We start from the raw sequence: 19,564 nt of genomic DNA, 5'->3' as shown, positions 1-19,564 counted from the left end.
TGACCTGAGTGCATCAGTAAACAATTTTTTATGATTGCACTTTAATTTCTTAAAAATTTGTGAATATTTGTTATTCTCCAGAATTTGTTCTCTGAACGGGTTAAGGGATTGAATTTGACAGCAACGTTCGAAAATAAATTGAATGGCGATGTTAACAAGACAAGCATTAGCAGGGCTGAGGGAACCAGGCAGTGGGTGCGATTGAAGTGGCTCATTTAAAAAGCTGATTACATGTACTAGCCTTGATCCTGCACTGTGGATGCCTTGATTGTAATCATGTATAATCATTTTTTGTTGACTGAATAGCAGATAACAAAAAAGCTCTTCATCAGTAACATGTTCCCTATGTTGGGGGAGTCCAGAACCAGGGGCCACAGTTTAAGAATAAGGGGTAAGCCATTTAGAACGGAGATGAGGAAATACTTTTTCAGTTGTGAGTCTGGAATTCTCTGCCTCAGAGAGCGGTGGAGGCCAGTTCTCTGTATACTTTCAAGAGAGAGCTAGATAGGGCTCTTAAAGACAGCGAAGTCAAGGGATATGGGGAGAAGGCAGGAACGGGGTACTGATTGGATGATCAGCCATGATCACATTGAATGACGGTGCTGGCTCGAAGGGCCAATGGCCTACTCCTGCACCTATTGTCTATTGTACCTCAGTACATGTGTCAATGACGATGAGAGGTCAATAAATAGGTCCATAAATAACAAACAGAACACCGAAGAAGGGTCTTGACCCAAAACGGCAACTATTATTTTCCTCCAGAGATGCTGCCTGTCCCGCTGAGTTACTCCAACATTTTGTGTCCATAGTTGGTGTAAACCAGCATCTTCAGTTCCTTCCCACACAGGCAACATCCGTGGAGGCAAAAAAGCCTATCAGATGGCGCTGAAGCCAGGCAACGCATTGCGTGCTGTTGGTCCCAGATGTGGATCTGCTATCACTCATTACAATCACTCCACTATTTTAAATCTTTATTTAACAGCATTATTCCTGACACTAACTAATCACTTCTCAATCTCAATACTTTAGACTTTAGAGATATAGCCTGGAAACAGGCCCATCGGCCCACTGGGTCCACATCGACCAGCGATCACACCGTACACTAGCACTATCCTATACAATAGGGACAATTCACCAAAGCCAATTAACCAACAAACCTGTATGTCTTTGGAGTGTGGGAGGAAACCGGAGCACGCGGAGAAAACCCACGCGGTCACAGGGAGAACATACAAATTCCATACAGACAGCACCCGTAGTCAAGATCGAACCCGGGTCTCTGACGCTGTAAGGCAGCAGCTCTACCGATGCGCCACCGTGCTGCCCAGTCAATTCTCCAACTAATCAGTCTCTACTGGACTTTGTCTTGCACTAAACATTATACACTTGATCCTGCACTGTGGACGACTTGATAGTAATCATGTATAGTCCTTTTGCTGACTGGATAGTAGATAACATAGAAGCTTTTCACCAGATCTTAGTACACGTGACAATAGACTAGACTAAACTGAAAAGTGGATGTTTTGGGTTGGGACCCACCACTCACTGTGTGAAAAAGTTGCCTTTCAGGTTCCAATTAAACCTATGTCTTCTGGTTCCTGATTCCCCTGACCTCGGGGTAAATTACTCTGCGTATTCATCCTATGTATTCCCCTTGTGATTTTATACACCTCTATAAGATCATCCCTCTATAAGATCTTACAGAGGTGTATAAAATCATGAGAGAAAAAGATTGGGTAGATGCACAGAGTCTCTTGCCCAGAGTAGGTGAATCGAGGACCAGAGGACATAGGCTTAAGGTGAAGGGGAAAAGATTTAATAGTAATCTGAGGGGTAATTTTGTTCACACAAAGGGTGGTGGTGTGTGGAACAAGCTGCCGGAGGAGGTAGTTGAGCCAGGGACTATTGCAACGTTTAAGAAACAGTTAGACAGGTACATGGATAGCATAGGCTTGGAGAGATATGGTCTAAACGCGGGCAGGTGGGACCAGTGTAGGTGGGACATTGGCCGGTGTGGGCCAGTTGGGCCAAAGGGCCTATTTCTACGCTGTATGACTCTATGACATCCTCCTGCACTCCAAGGAATAAAGTCCAAGCCTGTCCAACCTCTCCCTATAGTTTAGGGCCTCAAGTCCTGGCAACATCCTTAAATTGGTGCATTCAAACTGATTTGCCATGCTGTTGCGTAAGATGGTTAATTCTATTGGAAATAATTGTCTAAAGGGGATTGTTAATGAGCCATGCTTCACCTTTGCAACATGCCCCATAACCCCTGATACCCATACTAATCAAGACTCTGTCAATCTCCGCCTTAAAAATGTCCATTGACTTGGACATAAAACAGTGTTTTATGCAGATACTGTTACAGTATCTTTGTCATTGGAAAAACATTGCAGAAAATGGCACCGTAAAACAGTATTACTCTCATCGTCCCTCTCTTCCATTGACCATCTACACTTCACGCTGTCTCGGCAAGGCCAGCAGCACAATCAAGGACCAGGCTCACCCCAGTCACTCCCTCTTCTCCCCTCTCCCATCAGGTAAAAGTTACAGAACCATGAAAACTCACACCTCCAGATTCTGGGGCAGTTTTTTTCCAAACCGTTATCAGGCAACTGAACCATCAAATCACCAACGAAAGGGCAGTCCTGAGCTACCATCTACCTCATTGGAGACCCCGGTCTACCTTTAACACAAGAACGTACAAACTCCCTACAGATAGCACCCGTGGTCAGGATCGAACCCGGGTCTCGAGCACTGTGAGGCAGCAACGCTACCACTGCGACACCGTGCCGCCCTTTCTAATCAAAATTTGTACAAGACGAACTGATCTAAAATGCTAACTCTGTGTTGCTCTCCAGAGACAACGCTTGAATTCCAAATACGTCCAAGAATTTGCTGATTGTGGGCGTTAAAAGCTGTTTCCCGTTGACCTTGATTGTGCGTTTCAGAAGGAAGAGGCCAGGGTTTATCAACAGCAACCAAATTGACGGGCCGAATGGCCCAATTCTGCTACTATAACATGAAGATGTATTTTAAAACATTGCATTGTGACGATCCTTTCATTGTAATTGTTCTCGCTGGTTCACTCGTTTAAGAACAACTTATTTTTCATCCACCTCTCTGCACCTCTCCTCCCGTCCCCCTATTTCCTTCCCCACCTCCCCTTTCTCCGCCTCGCCGACCACTGACGTCATGGTGCAGGTGACGAGCGAAGTGCAAGGTCACCTGAAGGTATTGGGAGCCTTTCCCAAGCTGCTGAGAAAGGTTGAACAAAGGCTGCATGACTGTGAGGAACAGCTTTTGTACCGCAAGCGAGGCCTCTTTGATTTGTCCAAAGCACTGGTGAAGGTGCCTTTGCTAATGCAGGTGGCATTATTTGGTGGATGGATGTTAGCACGTTGTACTCAGTCGAGTCCCTCCTCTGCCCAGCATTTCCTCGCTACTGTCTTGTGTACAAGGGTTTTTTCTGGAGTCTTAAAAATGGCACTTTGCTACATTCCTGCGTTTGGTTTACTTTAGCGTGGAAATAGGCCCTTCTGCCCACCGAGTTCTATCCTATACACTATGGGGCAATTTATCTGAAGCCAGTTCACCTAACATCCTGCCAAATGCCTCCCATTCTTTTTTCTCCAGAGATGCTACCTGATCCGCTGAGTAACTCCAGCAATTTGTGTCTACGCACGTCTTTGTAATGTGGGAGGAAACCAGAGCATCCAGGGAAAACCCACATTAATCACAGGGTGAAAGGGCAAACTTCGTGCAGATAGCACCCGCAGTCAGGATCAAACGCGGTTCTCAGATGCTACCACTGCGTCACCATGCCGCCCCAGTATTGGGCAGTGTTAATTAATTGAATTGATTGATTGAAACAGGCTCTTCGACCCACCGAGTCCCTGCTGAACATTGAACACCCATTCGCCACAATAAATTGCCACTTGTATAGATTTGATTAGTGTTGAATTAGTCTGGAGGGTGGGGGGTTGATGTTGAGCATGGACTATGGGCCAGACACCTTATTTCCATGCTGAACCTCTCAATGACTGAATGCACTCCCTGGCAACTGAGTGAGATTGCAGAGAATGCTAGTTCCATGTTACGCACTTTCTCATCCACTCCCTACACGCTAGGGGCAATTCTACAGTTGCCAATTGACCTACAAACCCACACGTCTTTGGGATGTTGCCCCAGGGACAATGTGCAAACTCCACACAGATAACACCCATAGTCAGGATCGAACCTTGGTCTCTGGCGCTGTGAGGCAGCAACTCAACCAGCTATTGTGCCACATTCCAAGTTTCCAAAAACAACATGCTGAATATTGTGGAATTAACATAGTTACTTGGCTTTCCAAATGCAATCTCCCTTTGCACTCTATTTCATGTTTGTTCTGTGTGCTCGATCCACCTTGTTTGGCGGTGTTACTTGCTATCGTTTTAGTAGGTGTTTATTTATTGGTAATCTCTTGTATTTTACAAGTGCTCTAACTGTAGCCATCTTCCAGTCCAGCTACCAGAGCTACAGCGGGAAATCCTCTTCGGAAACACTGGACTCCTTGAGGGAAGAGAAGCACACGTTACAGAAGGCCTTGGATGTTCTCTCTTGGTAACAGCTCCGCCGTTTTCCGATAGTTTTGTTCACTGTGTAAGCTCGTCAGACTAAGTGGGCCTCACAGTGACGCCCAGGTTCAATCCCGACCTCAGGTGCTATCTGTTTGCACGGTCTCCCTGTGATCCCATGGGTTTCCTTCGGGTGGCTCCGGTTTCCTCCCACGTCCCAAAGACGTGCGGGTTTGTAGGTGAATTGCCCCCTCCGTAAATTGCCCTGAGTGCGTGAGGAGAGGATGTGAAAGTGGGATCAGGTAGAGGTAGCATTCTCTAGTAGCTCATTCTTGGTGCTCTGGGATTGCATTCAATCATTGAGTGATGCAGCAAGTAAATAGGCCCTTCGGCCCATCAAGTTGGCTTCTGTAAATAGTCCCAAGTGTGCAGGGAGTGGGTGAGAAAGTGGGATAACACAGGACTAGCGTGCACGGGTGATCAATGGTCAGTGGGAACGAGGTGGGCCGAATAGCCTGTTTCCATGCTGCATATTTAAACTAAACTAAATACCTTCTAGCTTTGGCATTATGGATGTCTCCACAAGTAACATATAATTCTGCAGTGAAGCGGGTAATGTTATCTCGTAACCCGCTCTTGGTGATCCGGGATTGCATCGAGTCATTGAGAGATGCAGCGTGGAAATAGGCTCTTCAGCCCATCGAGTCCATGCTGACCATAAACCCCCTTCACAATTAATTCTCCACGAATCAAATCCAACCTTATTCCCTCCATCCTGTCACCATTTTCCCCTCGGGTTCTACCACTCATCTATCCAGGTGAGTTTAGCAATTTACAGCGGCCCAATTAACCTACTAATTGCACATCTTTGGGATGTCAGGGGGAAAACCGGAGCACTTGGAGGGAACCCACGCGGTCACGGGGAGAACACGCAAACTCCACACAGACAGCGCCCGTAGTCAGGATCGAACCCGGGTCTCTGGCGCTGTGAGGCAGTGGCTCTACCACTTGCTCCACTGGGCTGCATTCTATCCTGGGCACTTGATGAAGCGCATCTGGTGTTGACTTAAAAGTTTGGACAGGTGGTCTTGCATGCTCGTGACCCCCAAATTGGGTACATGAAGGATGCAGATGCTGGTTTACACCGAAGATAGACACAATGCTGGAGTAACTCAGCGGGACAGGCAGCATCTCTGGAGAGAAAGAATGGGTGATGTTTCAGACGGTCTCGACTCGATTCCTTCGCCCCAGAGATGCAGCCTGTCCCGCTGAGTTACTCCAGCATTGTGTCTATCTTCGGTGTAAACCAGCATCTGCAGTTCCTTCCTACACAATCTTCAGAGCCTGATGGGATCTATCCCCGGTTATTGAGAGAGGAAATAGCTGGGGCTTTGAGGAAGATCTTTATAATCTTAGCGCTGTTCCTTTGTGTAAGACGGGAAACTGGGAAAATACTGGAAATTCCAGGCAGCTGAGTTTCACGCCCACGTTGGAGAAGTATAGGAGAGGATTCTTGGGAATTGGATTTACCTGTATTTGGAAGGGGCATGGAAATCGTTGCCAGGGGTGGTGATGGAGGCAGATACGATAAGACCATAAGACATAGGAGCAGAATGAAAACATTTGTCCACCATTCCATCATCACCTTTCCTGCCCAACCCCATTCTTCTGCCTTGTCCCCGTTATCTTTGCCACCCTTAATAATCAAGAACTTACCAACCATCACTTGAAAAGTACCTAATGTCTTGGCATCCACAGCCGTTGGTGTCAATGAACTCCACAGATTCACCACACTCTAGCTAAAATTCCTCCCCATCTCTGAAGAACCAGAGGTATGTTCTTTTATTCTGAGGCTGTGCCCTCTAGTCCTAGACTCTCCCATTACTGGAAACCGCCTCTCCACCTGGGCCTATCATTATTTGGTAGGTTTCAATGAGATCCCCCCCATCGACCTTATGAACTGCAGCGAGTAAAGGCGTAGAACCATCAAACGCTCCTCATACGTTAACCGAGTCAATAGACAATAGGTGCAGGACTAGGCCAGCACCGCCATTCAATGTGATCATGGCTGATCATCCACAATCAGTACCCCGTTCCTGCCTTCTCCCCATATCCCTTAACTCCACTATCCCTAAGAGCTCTATCTTACTCTCTCTTGAAAACATCCAGAGAACTGGCCTCCACTGCCCTCTTGAGGCAGAGAATTCCACACACTCACAACTCTGTGTAAAAAAGTTTTTCCTCATCTGACTTGCCACTTAATCTTAAACTATGGCCCCTAGTTCTGGACTCCCCCAACATTAGGAACATATTTCCTGCCTCTAGTATGTCCACACCCTTAATAATAGTAAGATTAAACGAGTACTTACCAGTACGAAGTTTGATCTGTATTTTATGAGGAGTTACGATGAGGGATTACGTGAAGAACCCACCCAGCGCGCAGGCGCGGCATACTTCCAAGCAGCGGTGTGGAATCACAGATAGACACTAGTTGAAGTAAAGATAGTGAAGACCAACGAGACATTAGTCCGAATTTGATCTATATAATGAGGGTGGGAGCGGAGGGCACGTAATCCCTCATCGTAACTCCTCATAAAATACAGATCAAACTTCGTACTGGTAAGTACTCGTTTAATCTTACTATTTTACTTCGGAGTCACGTGAGTGACTACGTGAAGACTTCAAAGGTCTGTGATTTCAAACCGTGTAACAGTTATATCACTCACTGCCGAAAGGTCATCGAGGGAGGAAGTGGTAGCTAGAGACCAACAAGTTTGTTTAGTTATAAAAGAAATATTTATTAACTATAACAAAAACAAAATAGCTCCCATGGGCTTTAAATCATAACTTTGCGGTTTGTAAAACAGTATCCGCAAAGACGTCCTGTTCCTGTTCCATCAGCGGTTTGTTGTAAAATCGTTGGAATGTCGATTCCCTTGACCATCCCGCTGCTCTGAGGATGTGGTCGAGGGGAACCTGCATCCTATCCGCCGCTGAGGTGGACGCTGCCCTGGTTGAATGGGATTTAAAAACATTAGTGTTAATCCCTGCCATGCTGAGGACCTGTTTCAACCATCTGGATAATGTTTGGCTGGTTACCCGTCCAAAAGGCTTCCTGTGGCTAACCCATAAGGCTTTCTCTCTCCCTCTTAGCGTTTGGGTAGTGTCTAGATAATGTTGAAGGTGGGTCACCACACACAGCCTAGGTTCTGGAGGGTAAGCCCAGAAGATCATCGGGGAGTTTGATGTACCTGGTCTACTTTGTTTTACCAACCCCGGCATAGTGAAAGTAATGGTATCTGGGGTGGTCACCATGTAGTTTAGATTAAGCTGATGGAGCGACTGGACCCTTTGAGCTGAGACAAGCGCCATGAGCATGAGGGTTTTGTAAGTGGCCTGTTCCAGGCTCAGGGATCCCACCGGAGGCCAACCTCGAAGGTGTGTGAGAACTACACTCACATCCCACATGTGAGTGTATCTAGGCGTAGGGGGTTTGGTATTAAAGATCCCCTTAAGGAGTCTGATGACTAGAGGGTGGGATCCCACACTATGCTGTTCTATCGGCATTAGATATGCGGACAGTGCGCTCCGAGCCGTGTTGATGGCACTGTAGCTCATCTTGAGATCATGGTGCAGGTGGGCCAGGAACTCCAGCACATCCGAGATCGAAGTCGTCGTGTAGGATGTCCCTGCGTCCAGACAGTACTGTTCCCATTTCCTGATGAAGGTCAGGTACTGTTTCTTGGTGGAAACTCGCAGGGATGCCGACATGGTGGTGATTGTTCTGTCTGATAACCCCAATCCCCGGTAAGGCCTGTTCAAAATCTGGAAACCAGGAGTTTCAATTTTTGGTGGCATGGATGGCTAATGCCAGTTACCGGGTGAGTCAATAATTGGGGGTGGTGTTGAAGGACCATTGGTGTCTCTACCACCATGTCGTGGAACATTGGGAACCATGGTTGGGTAGGCCAGTCGGGCACGACCAGAATGCCAGAGGCTGAGTCTGCCTGAATTTTCTGGAGTACCCGACTGATGAGGCAGAAGGGAGGGAAAGCATAGAAAAAGAAATTTCCCCAGTCCAGCGTGAAGGCATCTACCGCTGCTGCCTCTGGGTCTGGTTCCCAGGCCACATACATGGGTAGTTGGTGATTTAACCTAGACGCAAACAAATCTATATCTGGCGTACCATATTGCTTGATAATTTTAGCAAATGATTTTGGGTCCAACATCCATTCGATGTTGTCGTTGAATTTTCGTGACCTGGTGTCCGCCACTAAATTTAGCTTGCCTGGTAAATAGGCAGCTGATAGCCAAATATGTCTCTCGACACACCATTGCCAGATTATAGCAGTTAATTTGTCGCATGATACTGATTTAATGCCACCCATGTGCTGGATATAAGATACTGCCGTAGTGTTGTCGATCATAATTCTAACATGCACGTGTCGCATACCAGATGCATATGCTTTTAGCCCATAAAAGGCGGCGAGCATTTCCAAAAAGTTAATGCCCAGTGAGTGTAGTAGCGATGCCTCTGAATTAGTCCATCTGCCACCTGTGCTGTCTTTGGAGTTAGTAGCTCCCCAGCCTAAAGCACTGGCATCCGTTGCAATGGTTATGTTAGGATTGGTTACGGTGATAGGACTGTGACTGTGCCAAATATTGTCAACCCACCACTGAAGTTCTAATTTGGCTTCAGCGGGTAAATCCATTTTGCGATCATAATGCCCCCTATGAAGGCGTAATGCATGAGTCCTTGCTCTTTGGAGATTTTGATAATGCAAGGGCCCATGTTGGGCAGCCGGAAATGCTGCTACTATAGAGCCAATAACTCTGGCTACATGCCGTATTCTAGGTTGCGGTGTGGCAATTAAATGGCTACAAGCTTCAATAAGTGAAACTGTTTTGTTTCTGGGCAGAGTGACAGTCATGTGAATCGTGTCAATAGTGAAGCCTAAGTAATCCATGTTAGTAGTAGGCTCCAATATTGATTTATCTGGGTGGAGGATAAAACCCAAAGTTTCAAGGAGTTGTTTAGTGGCTAACACTCCTGCGACAGCTTGATCCCGTGTTCTTCCTAATATGAGAACATCGTCCAGATAGGCCACTACTAAATGTTTTAATTCTCTCAATTTCTTCATGGCCACTTTAAGAATTTTCGTAAATAGTCTGGGAGCTGTCGTTAAACCATTGGGCAAAGCTCGGTACTGCCATAGCTGGCCCCTCCAGATAAATTTCAGATATTTAAAGTAATCTTTATGAATGGGTACCAAATAGTAAGCATCTTTGATATCTATGCTTGCCATGTAGTATCCCTTGGAGATCAGTTGTCTGGCAGTGACAAATGTCTCCATTTTGAAATGTTGATACTCAACAGACTGATTAAGTGATGTCAGGTCAATAATAATGCGACATCCACCATCTTTTTTAGTTTTGAGAAAAATATTTGATACAAATTCTTGCGGCTCGTGTGTGGTCATTTCTATGATGCCTTTAGCCACGAGCCGATCAAGTTCAGCTTGTCCTTCTACCTTCTCAACTGCCGAGGGAAGGAACACCCTTTGGGGCATGTGCTGAACTGGCGGTTCTACGCCTGGTTTGAATTCAATCTTGTATCCACTAATACTGTTGAGTATAAACTGATTGTTAGTAAGGGAGCACCAAACATGCTTGAAGAACCTCAAACGTCCCCCTGTTAATACTACACCCTTTGTCTGTGTATGTTGACAGGAACCAGACCCACCTACCTCCATGTTCACTTGTGGGGTCGTTTCCGGTGGGTCTGGCCCAAGGTTGTCCGTGTTGGTGCTGCGGTGGGGCGGCGCATCTTCCCACGGCTCCGCCCTGGGCCCCGCTCTAAAAAAGAGCACTGGGGGTAGTGGGAGGCGGTCACCAGGCTTTCACCAGCTCGGTATCTGCTGGTGGCTGCCGAGGCGTGCGGCCAACTGGGTGTCTTCGCCCTGCTCGGTCCTGGCCCTGCCCTCATGAGGCCTACTGGTTTTGCCGCCTCTTCCAACTCCTTGAGCCTTTTGGGCAGATCCGCACCAAATAGCAGCGCCTGTCGTTCGGGCGCTGGAGCTTTACAGAGGCCCGCATATGTTGGGTTGAGGGCAGGCCTGATGTTGTCCCGCCGTAGGTTGTTTAGCTCGTACGTGGTGCCGCACATCAGTGCGAGGGCATCTTGCTGGGGTATGGTCAGGTCTTCCTCCCCAACTGACCGAGCAAAGGCGGTGACGGCTGCTGAGTGTAGCTTCAGGACTCGCTGCATTTTTACCTCCTGAGCCCTTATGTGCTGCCCCAGCTGGTTCCAGATCTGCCCATTTACCGTCTTGACCTTCAGCGCCTCGCAATTTTCGGGCGCGATGTAGTTGTCAAGGGCCTGCTGGACAGCCTTGTCCTGCAGCGGGTTGTTGGACAGCCTGTTTATAGTTGCCGCCATTCTGGGTGGCAACACCATCCCAGTTGTTGGTGGTGCCGCATATCGGCCCACTACACCCAGTAGCTCTTCTTCCGGCACGCCCGGCATGCTGACGATATCCTCCGCCTGCCCTTGGGATAGGCCAGCCCAGTCCTGGCCTCCCTTACTGCCCTCGAATATAGAGGGTACAGAAGGGTGTGGAGAGGAGGAGGCCAAAGCCCGTCCTCCTGGGAGATGCCGCATCTCCTCATTAATCATACGTTCGAGGAGCTGCCTCATGCAGCTCATCCGAACGTCTCCCCTTTTCGGTGGGGGAGAGTGTTCCCGTTCCTCCGAATCATCGGAGGACACCGGCCGGTCGGTTTTCTGTGTCGCCTTCCTCCCTGTGCGGGGCGTCGAGATTTGCAGCACTGGGGGCGGCTCGGTGTCGGGTGAGCGGGAGCGTTGAAAAAGCTCCTCCGCTGCGAGAGGCTGCCGTCCCGCTATGGACCCGTCCTCGGGTGGAGTAGGGCAGGCAGTCCTCCTGGCTGGTCGCTTGCGAGAGGCCATTATTCTCTCCAGCGCGACTCTGAAACAAAAAAGGCACTTACCTGAGGTCTCGTCTTTATGCTGCAGCTGGAGAGCCTGGCTCCAGCTGCTGCCGCTGTTGCACTGCTGACGTAATGCCGCGCCTGCGCGCTGGGTGGGTTCTTCACGTAGTCACTCACGTGACTCCGAAGTAAAATCCTATATGTTTCAATAAGATCCCCTCTCATCCTAAATTCCAGAGAGTACAAGCCCAGCCGCTCCAATCTATCAACATTTGACAGTCCCGCCATCCCGGGAATTAACCTTGTGAACCTACGCTGCACTCCCTCAACAGCAAGAATGTCCTTCCTCAAGTTTGGAGACCAAAACTGCACACAATACTCCAGGCGTGGTCTCACTAGGGCCCTGTACAACTGCAGAAGGACCTCTTTGCTCCTATACTCAACCCCTCATGTTATGAAAGTCAACATGCCATTCGCTTTCTTCACTGCCTGCTGTACCTGCACGCTTACTTTCAGTGACTGATGAACCAAGACTCCCAGATCCCATTGTACTTCCCCTTTTCCAAACTTGACACCCCCATGATCGTTCTCGTAAACCTCCTCTGGCTTTGCTCGGAACTGCATGCAACTGCATTTAGACAGCCCTGCTTGTCTTATTTGAGTCTACCAAAGAATTTTGATTGTTATTGACCTAAGGAAACTAAAGGAGGTTGACATACAAAACCAAGAGCTGACCGAGACAATAGTGAAACGAGAAGAAGAGGTTTCACTGAGCAACGGCCAACTGCAAACACGGTCCATGGAGTCTGCGGCGTTGAGTCGGCAGCTGGAAGCTGCATTGCAGGACGTCAGTAAAAAGGTACAAACTTGGCGAACATACCCTCTCTGGCGAACATTCATCTTTGTCTCGGACTCTGTCATGCACAATGTTGTGTATAGTGATACCTGTACTGAACTGTATTGAATAGGTTTAGAGTTTGTACATTCTCCGGTTACCTCCCACACTCCAAAGACATACAGGCCACACAGAGGAAGATGACTGAACTGTATTGCCTTCCATCACAGTGAGAAACGTTGATTGCGCTGTGATGGATGTTTATGTTAAATTCAATTGTGTACTGTGTTCTTTTTATTCGCGTGGCTGTATGGTAACTCAAATTTCACTGTACCAATTGGTGCATGTGACAATAAATGTAACCTTGAACTTGAACTAATTGGCTTGGTATAATTGTAAAACTGCCCCTAGTGTGTAGGATAGTGTTAATGTTCGGGGATCGCTGGTCAGCGCGATGTCGGTGGGCCGAAGGGCCTGTGTCCGCGCTGTATCTCTAAACTAAACTAAACTGAAAATGAATTTTGCTTGTACCCCGGAACATGTGACAAATAACATACCATACAAGTAAAGTACAAATAGAAAGAGCACAAAATGCTGGAGTAAATCTGTGGAATTCTCTGCCACAGAAGGTAGTTGAGGCCAGTTCATTGGCTATATTTAAGAGGGAGTTAGATGTGACCCTTGTGGCTAAAGGGATCAGGGGGCATGGAGAGAAGGCAGGTACAGGATACTGAGTTGGATGATCAGCCTTGATCATATTGAATGGCGGTGCAGGCTCGAAGGGCCGAATGGCCTCCTCCTGCACCTATTTTCTATGTTACTATGTCAGGCAACATCTCTGGAGGACAATTCAGACTGGCGCAGCAGTAGCGCTGCTGACTTACAGCGCCAGAGACTCGGGTTCAATCCAGACTACGGGTGCTGCCTGTACAGTTTGTCCGTTCTCCCCGTGACCACATGGATTTTCTCCAGGTACTCCGGTTTCCTCCCACACTCCAAAGACGTACAGGCTTGTAGGTCAATTGGCTTTGGTAAAAATTGTAAATTGTCCCTTGTGTGTAGGATAGTGCTACTGTAACGGGGATCGCTGGTCGGCGTGGACTCGGTAGGCCAAAGGGTCTGTTTTCACGCTGTATCTCTAAACTGAACTAAACTAAACTCGACATGTATAGGGACAATTCAGGTTATGATCCTTCCTCAGAATGCTGGAGCAACTCAGCACGTCAGTAGGCATCTCTGGGGGACATGGATAGGTGCTATTTCGGGTCGGGACCCTTCTTCAGACTGAATCAGTCCCGACTTGAAACACCGCCAATCGATGTCCTCCAGAGATGCTGCCTGGCCCGCCGAGTTACTCCAACACTTTGTGTTCTATGCAGTATCTGCAGTTCCTTGCATCTTAATAGAGAGTGCAGCTTGCTATTGGGAGGCTGAAATGCAGCCCAATATTCCCCAGATGTGGTTGATTGGAGTAAGAATATTTGACCTGCACATTTTGCCGAAGAACATGGGAAAATAGAAAGCAGGAATAGGCCACCAGGTTTGTTAGAATTCAAGAGTATTAATTGTCATATATACCGACAAGTTACCTGCCACTTTTTGTCTGGCCCCTCTTCTTTCCCAGGTCCCTTTCTCCCCACCCCCTGCAAATCAATCTGAAAAGAGTTACTCCAGCACTCTGTGAAACATCAACTGTCCATGTTCTCCAGAGATGCTGCCTGACCTGCTGAGTGACTCCAGCACTCTGTGAAACGTCATCCATCCATGTTCTCCAGAGATGCTGCCTGACCTGCTGAGTGACTCCAGCACTCTGTGAAACGTCAACTGTCCATGTCCTCCAGAGATGCTGCCTGACCTGCTGAGTGGACTCCCGCACTCTGTGTCAACGTCTACACTGTCAATATCCTGTAGGATCTTGTATGTTTGGTTAAGACCACAAACCAATTTGTCTAAACTCCAAGTAATACGGACCCACGATATCCAGCCTCTATCTGTAGAAACTATGGTGCATAAGTAAAGTTTGGGTGATATTAACGTAGAAACAAAGAACTGCAGATGCTGGTTTATACCAAAGTGAACCACAAAGTGCTGAAGTAGTTCAGCAGGTGAGGCAGCATCTCTGGAGAACACGGATAGGTGAAGATTTGGGTCGGGACCCTTCTTCACACTGATTGTGCGATTGTGAGTCTGAAGAAGGCTTCTGACTTGAATGGCCACCCACTGAGTTACACCAGCACTTTGTGTCTATCTTGGGTGATCATACCCATTATCTGTTCTCTTGTTTCGGTGGCATGGCTGTGTGAGTCCAAAGACTCCCCTTCCTTTTTGGTTGTTTTCTTCCAAGTTCTCGTTCATGAGACACGTTCCCTCCCCTTCACAGGTCGCGGAGGTGAAAGAACAGGCCTTAGCCAGGGAGCGAGCTTTTCAGAACAGGATCCTTGGACTAGAATCAGAGTTAAATCGGAAGACAAAAGACCTGAAACAGATTCAACAGAACAAGGAGTGGGTGAGTGCTGTGTTTATCTCTCTGAATAGGAGACCCCAGACCCATCTCAGGACCCATCTGCAAATTCAATGGTTTCTTCATTATCACATGTACCAAGGTACGGTGAAATACTATTTCTGCATAGAGATCGGAGGGACGAGTTAGTTGAGTTTAGTTTATTGTCACGTGTACCGAGGTACAGTAAAAAGCTTTTGTTGCGTGCTAACCAGTCAGCAGAATGACGATACATGATTACAATCGAGCTATTTACAGTATGCAGTTACAGACAGCACCCATGGTCATGCTCGAACCCGGGACTCTGGCGCTGTGAGGCAGCAACTCTACCGCTGCACCACCGTGCTGCCCTGTATCAGTGTAGCCTGAGATGATTGGCCTCTTCAGCCATAAAGAAGAATCATTTTGGTCCCAAGCTCAAGGTATGCTTCTTGTTTCCTCAGTCTGACGGGATCCATAAGACGCGTCTTCAGGAGTTGAAGCTCAGCCTCGAACAATCTGAGAATCAGAATCGTAGCATCCAGAACTACATTGAGTTTCTCAAGACGTCCTACACAGCCATGTTCGGCGAGAGTGCAGCAGCAGAATTTCACACCGAGCCGATGTTAAGATTCGACAATGTTTCCACGAATGTCTTAGGTTGGACACAGTGTCTTCAGCCCACTGAGTCCACGCCAACCAATGATCACCCGCACACTAGTTCTATCCTACTACACACTTGGGAGAATTTTACAGAAGCTAATTAACCTACAAACCTGCACTCCTTTGGAATGTGAGAGGAAACCGGAGCACCCAGAGGAAACCCACGCAGGTCATAGGGAGAAGGTACAAACTCTGTACGGACAGCACCCGTCGGTCAGGATCGAACTCAAGTCTGTGGCGCTGTGTGAGGCAGCAACTCTACCGCTGCGCCACCGTGCCGCCATCTACATAATGATACATCTGCTACAACTAAGTGCTAAGACAATCTTACCAGATATCTCAAAAACTGGTTTATTTAAGATCATGGAAACTATGTAATGACAATCAAACTGCTGTATAATGTGAAGATTCCAGTTTATGAAATGAATACCTTGAATTTTTTAATATTTTGAAATTGATTGCAGTAATTTATTTTAATAGATTTCTATAATTTATTTTTGTTTTTTCATAATTTTATTTATTTGTTTTCCACAAAAACAAATTGCCCCTTAGCTATCACTGGGATAATATTCTCGGTAAATAACTCGTATCGTGCTTTTAAATTTATGTGCTAAAATAATTCTGTACATTGTTTGCAATATATTTGACGTACAATCTTTAGTGAACTCGTGAGCTGAGTGATATATTTGACTCATTTTATTGCATTTTTATATTGGACAATTGTGCCCTTTGCCTGTCTTTGAGTGGGTTGACAATTAAACATGATGGTCACGAGGAAATTCAGAATCTCTCTGAGGATCCTTCAATCCTTCTACTCTGGTGCTGTAGGAAGCATCCTGTCCGGTAACATCTCAATCTAGTTTGGCAACAGCTCTGCCCAGGACAGGAAGGCTCTGCAGAGAGTAGTGCTTTCGGCCGAACGCACCACGGGAACTACACTCCCCCCCCCCCCCCCCCTGCAGGAACAATACATCAGAAGGTGCAGTTCTAGAGCCAGCAAGTTCATGAAGGACCCCTACCACCCCAGCAACGGACTGTTCCAGCTGCTACGGTCAGGCAAACGCCTCCGCTGTCACGCTGCGAAAACAGAGAAGATGAGACGGAGTTTCTCCTGCAGGCCGTCAGGGCTGTAAACACTGATCTCACCGAGGCGTAAATAGAGTTGTGTCTTTTTTTTAAATGTAAATACTGGTTCTGTTCTGTTGTTTTGCACAATCCCACAGGCATTGCCACTTTCATTTCACTGTACATCTTGTATGTGTGTGTGACAAATAAAGTTGACTTGACTTGAATAGTCCTGACCCGAAACGACCCAGCGCTATGATTTTATTTCTCAAACTTCAAGTAACCCCTACATCCCCTCTCTCTCTCTCTCTCTCTCTGTCCTGCCCCCACCTTAGTCGCCAAACTAGTTTACCTGTCTGTATAACTCGTTATCGCCTGCCCCAAAGCCAACAATGGACCATTGTGGGCTCCACCTTTCATAGATTGCTTTTTGCATATCTTTCACACATTTGCTCTGTATCTCTAAATAACAATCTGTATCTCGTTTCCCTCTCCCCTGACTCTCAGTCTGAAGAAGGATCTCGACCTGGAACTTCACCTATTCATTTTCTCCAGAGATGCTGCCTGACCCGCTGAGTTACTCCTGCGCTTTGTGTCTAGCTTTGGTATAAACCAGTACCTGCAGTTCCTTCTTACAGAAGGAATGGAAGTGTTCTTCACATGCATCTTTTAGAGACGCACAGAGAAGGGCCAGCAGAGCGGTGCAGCAGTCGAGTTGTGGGTTCAATCCTGCCTACGGGTGCTGTCTGTCGGGTGTTTTATGTTCTCCCTATGACCGCGTGGGTTTTCTCTTTATGCAGAGGAAGGCCCAGGATCCACAAATTGATCAATGGTGGAAAACTTCAAATTAGAGTCAGTGATACAGTGTGGAAACATGCCATTCGGCCCAACTTGCCCACACCCCACCAACATGTCCCAGCTACACTAGTCCCACCTGCTTGCGCCTGGCCCTTATACCTCCAAACCTGTCCTACCCATGTACCTGTCTAACGGTGTCTTAAACGTTGGGATTGTCCCTGCCTCAACTACCTCATCTGTCAGCTTGTTCCGTACATCCACCACCCTTTGTGTGAAGATGTTCCCTCTCAGATTCCTATTAAATCTTTTCCCCTTCACTTTAAACCTATGACAACTTGTCCTCGATTCACCTACTCTGGGCAAGAGACTCTGTGCATCTACCTGTTGAATTCCACTCATAATTTTATACACCTCTATAAGATCACCCCTCATCCTCCTGCGCTCCAAGGAATAGAGTCCCAGCCTACTCAACCTCTCCCTATGGCTCAGACCCTCTCGTCCTGGCAACATCCTCGTAAATCTTCTCTATACCCTTTCCAGCTTGACAACATATTTTCAACATTTCAACATGGTGCCCAGAACTGAACACAATATTCTAAATGCAGCCTCACCAATATCTTATACAACTGTAACATGTAACATGACCAGGGGAAATCCTTTAAAACTGAGATGAGAAGAACTTTTTTCACGCAGAGTGGTGAATCTCTGGAACTCTCTGCCACAGAGGGTAGTTGAGGCCACTTCATTGGCTATATTTAAGAGGGAGTTAGATGTGGCCCTTGTGGCTAAGGGGATCAGGGGGTATGGAGAGAAGGCAGGTACGGGATACTGAGTTGGATGATCAGCCATGATCATATTGAATGGCGGTGCAGGCTCGAAGGGCCGAATGGCCTACTCCTGCACCTAATTTCTATGTTTCTATGTTTCTATGACCTCCCAACTTCTATACTCATCGTCTGACTGATGAAGGCCAATGTGCCAAATTCCTGGGCATGCAATTCTCTGAAGATCTGTCCTGGACCCAGCACATTATTGCAGTCATAAAGAATGCCCATCAATGCTTCTCCTTCCATACAAGATTGAGGAGATTCGGTATGTCAACAAATAATCTACAGCGTACGGTCGAAAGCACATTGCCTGGTTGCATCAAGGCCTGGTTCAACAACACAATACCCAGGAACGTCGGTCATTACTAAAGTGGCGAACACCGCTCGGTCCATCAAAGGTACTGGCCTCCCCACCATCGAAGGCATTACCTCAGAAAGGCAGCCAGCAACATCAGAGACCCACACCACCCCGGCCACGCTCTGCCACCGGGAAGAAGGTACAGGAACTGTAACGTCCAGGTTCAGGAAGAGCTTGTCCTAACAACCATCAGACTACTGAACACCACAAATACCAATTAATCTACTAAATATATCACTTGCACCAGGGATTTTGAGCTTTTGTGTCATTCATGAGTACTGTGTTTACGGGCATGCTGTGCCATACAGGAAAGAAAGAATGTCATTGTTTTGTGTTTGGTACATATGACAATTAAATTCTTAACTCTGAGAAACGAACAAAACTACAAACGCTGCAATCTGAACCAAAAAAACAGAACACGCTGGAAGAACTACGAGCCGTTGCTCAGGGCTCGAGGCCTGAGCTTTTGGGAGAGGTTAAAGACTCTATTCCTTGGAGCGCAGGAGGATGAGTGGTGATCTTACAGAGGTGTACAAAATCGTGAGAGGAATAGATCGGGGTAAACGAACCGAGCATCTTGCCCAGAGTTGGGGAATCGAGAACTGGTGGACATACGTTTAAGGTGAAGGAGGAAAGATTTAATAGGAACCCGAGGGGTAAGTTTTTCACACAGAGGGTGGTGGGTGCATGGAGCAAGCTGCCGGAGGAGATAGTTGAGGCAGGGAGTATCGCAATGTTTAAGAAGCATTTGGACGGGTACATGGATCGGACCAATTTGGAGGGGATATGGGCCGGTGGGACCAGTGTGGATGGGTCATGTTGGCCGGTGTGGGCAAGTTAGGCTGAAGGGCCTGTCTCCACGCAGTGTGACTTTATGAATCTGTAACTCAGCCAGTTCGACAGCATCTGTGGAAATAGAAACTAGTCAACGCTTCAGGTCAGGGACCCTTCCTCAGAAGGGGGGGGGGAGGGGGGGGGGGTGGAGTGTGGAGTGGTTGCACATTTAGGAAATGGTTTTACTGGAAAGCTACCGTA

At 47.4% G+C, this 19,564-nt stretch overlaps 1 protein-coding gene across 3 annotated transcripts in view; it reads left to right on the top strand.

Moving 5' to 3' along the window:
• Positions 1–18,448, top strand: part of LOC129716479 (protein BCAP-like) — a 64,715-nt gene extending 46,267 nt beyond the window's left edge. For all 3 annotated transcript variants that reach the window (XM_055666344.1, XM_055666345.1, XM_055666343.1), the window contains 4 exons: positions 4,502–4,602; positions 12,201–12,363; positions 14,720–14,845; positions 15,283–18,448. In XM_055666344.1, coding sequence (XP_055522319.1) covers positions 4,502–4,602; positions 12,201–12,363; positions 14,720–14,845; positions 15,283–15,585 — 693 coding nt within the window. In that variant the 3' untranslated portion in view covers positions 15,586–18,448. The remainder of the gene's footprint in view (positions 1–4,501; positions 4,603–12,200; positions 12,364–14,719; positions 14,846–15,282) is intronic.
• The last annotated feature ends 1,116 nt before the right edge of the window (positions 18,449–19,564 follow it).

Source organism: Leucoraja erinacea, unplaced genomic scaffold (genome assembly GCF_028641065.1).
Source record: "Leucoraja erinacea ecotype New England unplaced genomic scaffold, Leri_hhj_1 Leri_243S, whole genome shotgun sequence".
NCBI classification, from domain to species: domain Eukaryota; kingdom Metazoa; phylum Chordata; class Chondrichthyes; order Rajiformes; family Rajidae; genus Leucoraja; species Leucoraja erinaceus.
The sequence above is the reverse complement of the archived record's forward strand: the minus strand, read 5'-3'. Positions and strand labels throughout refer to the sequence as shown.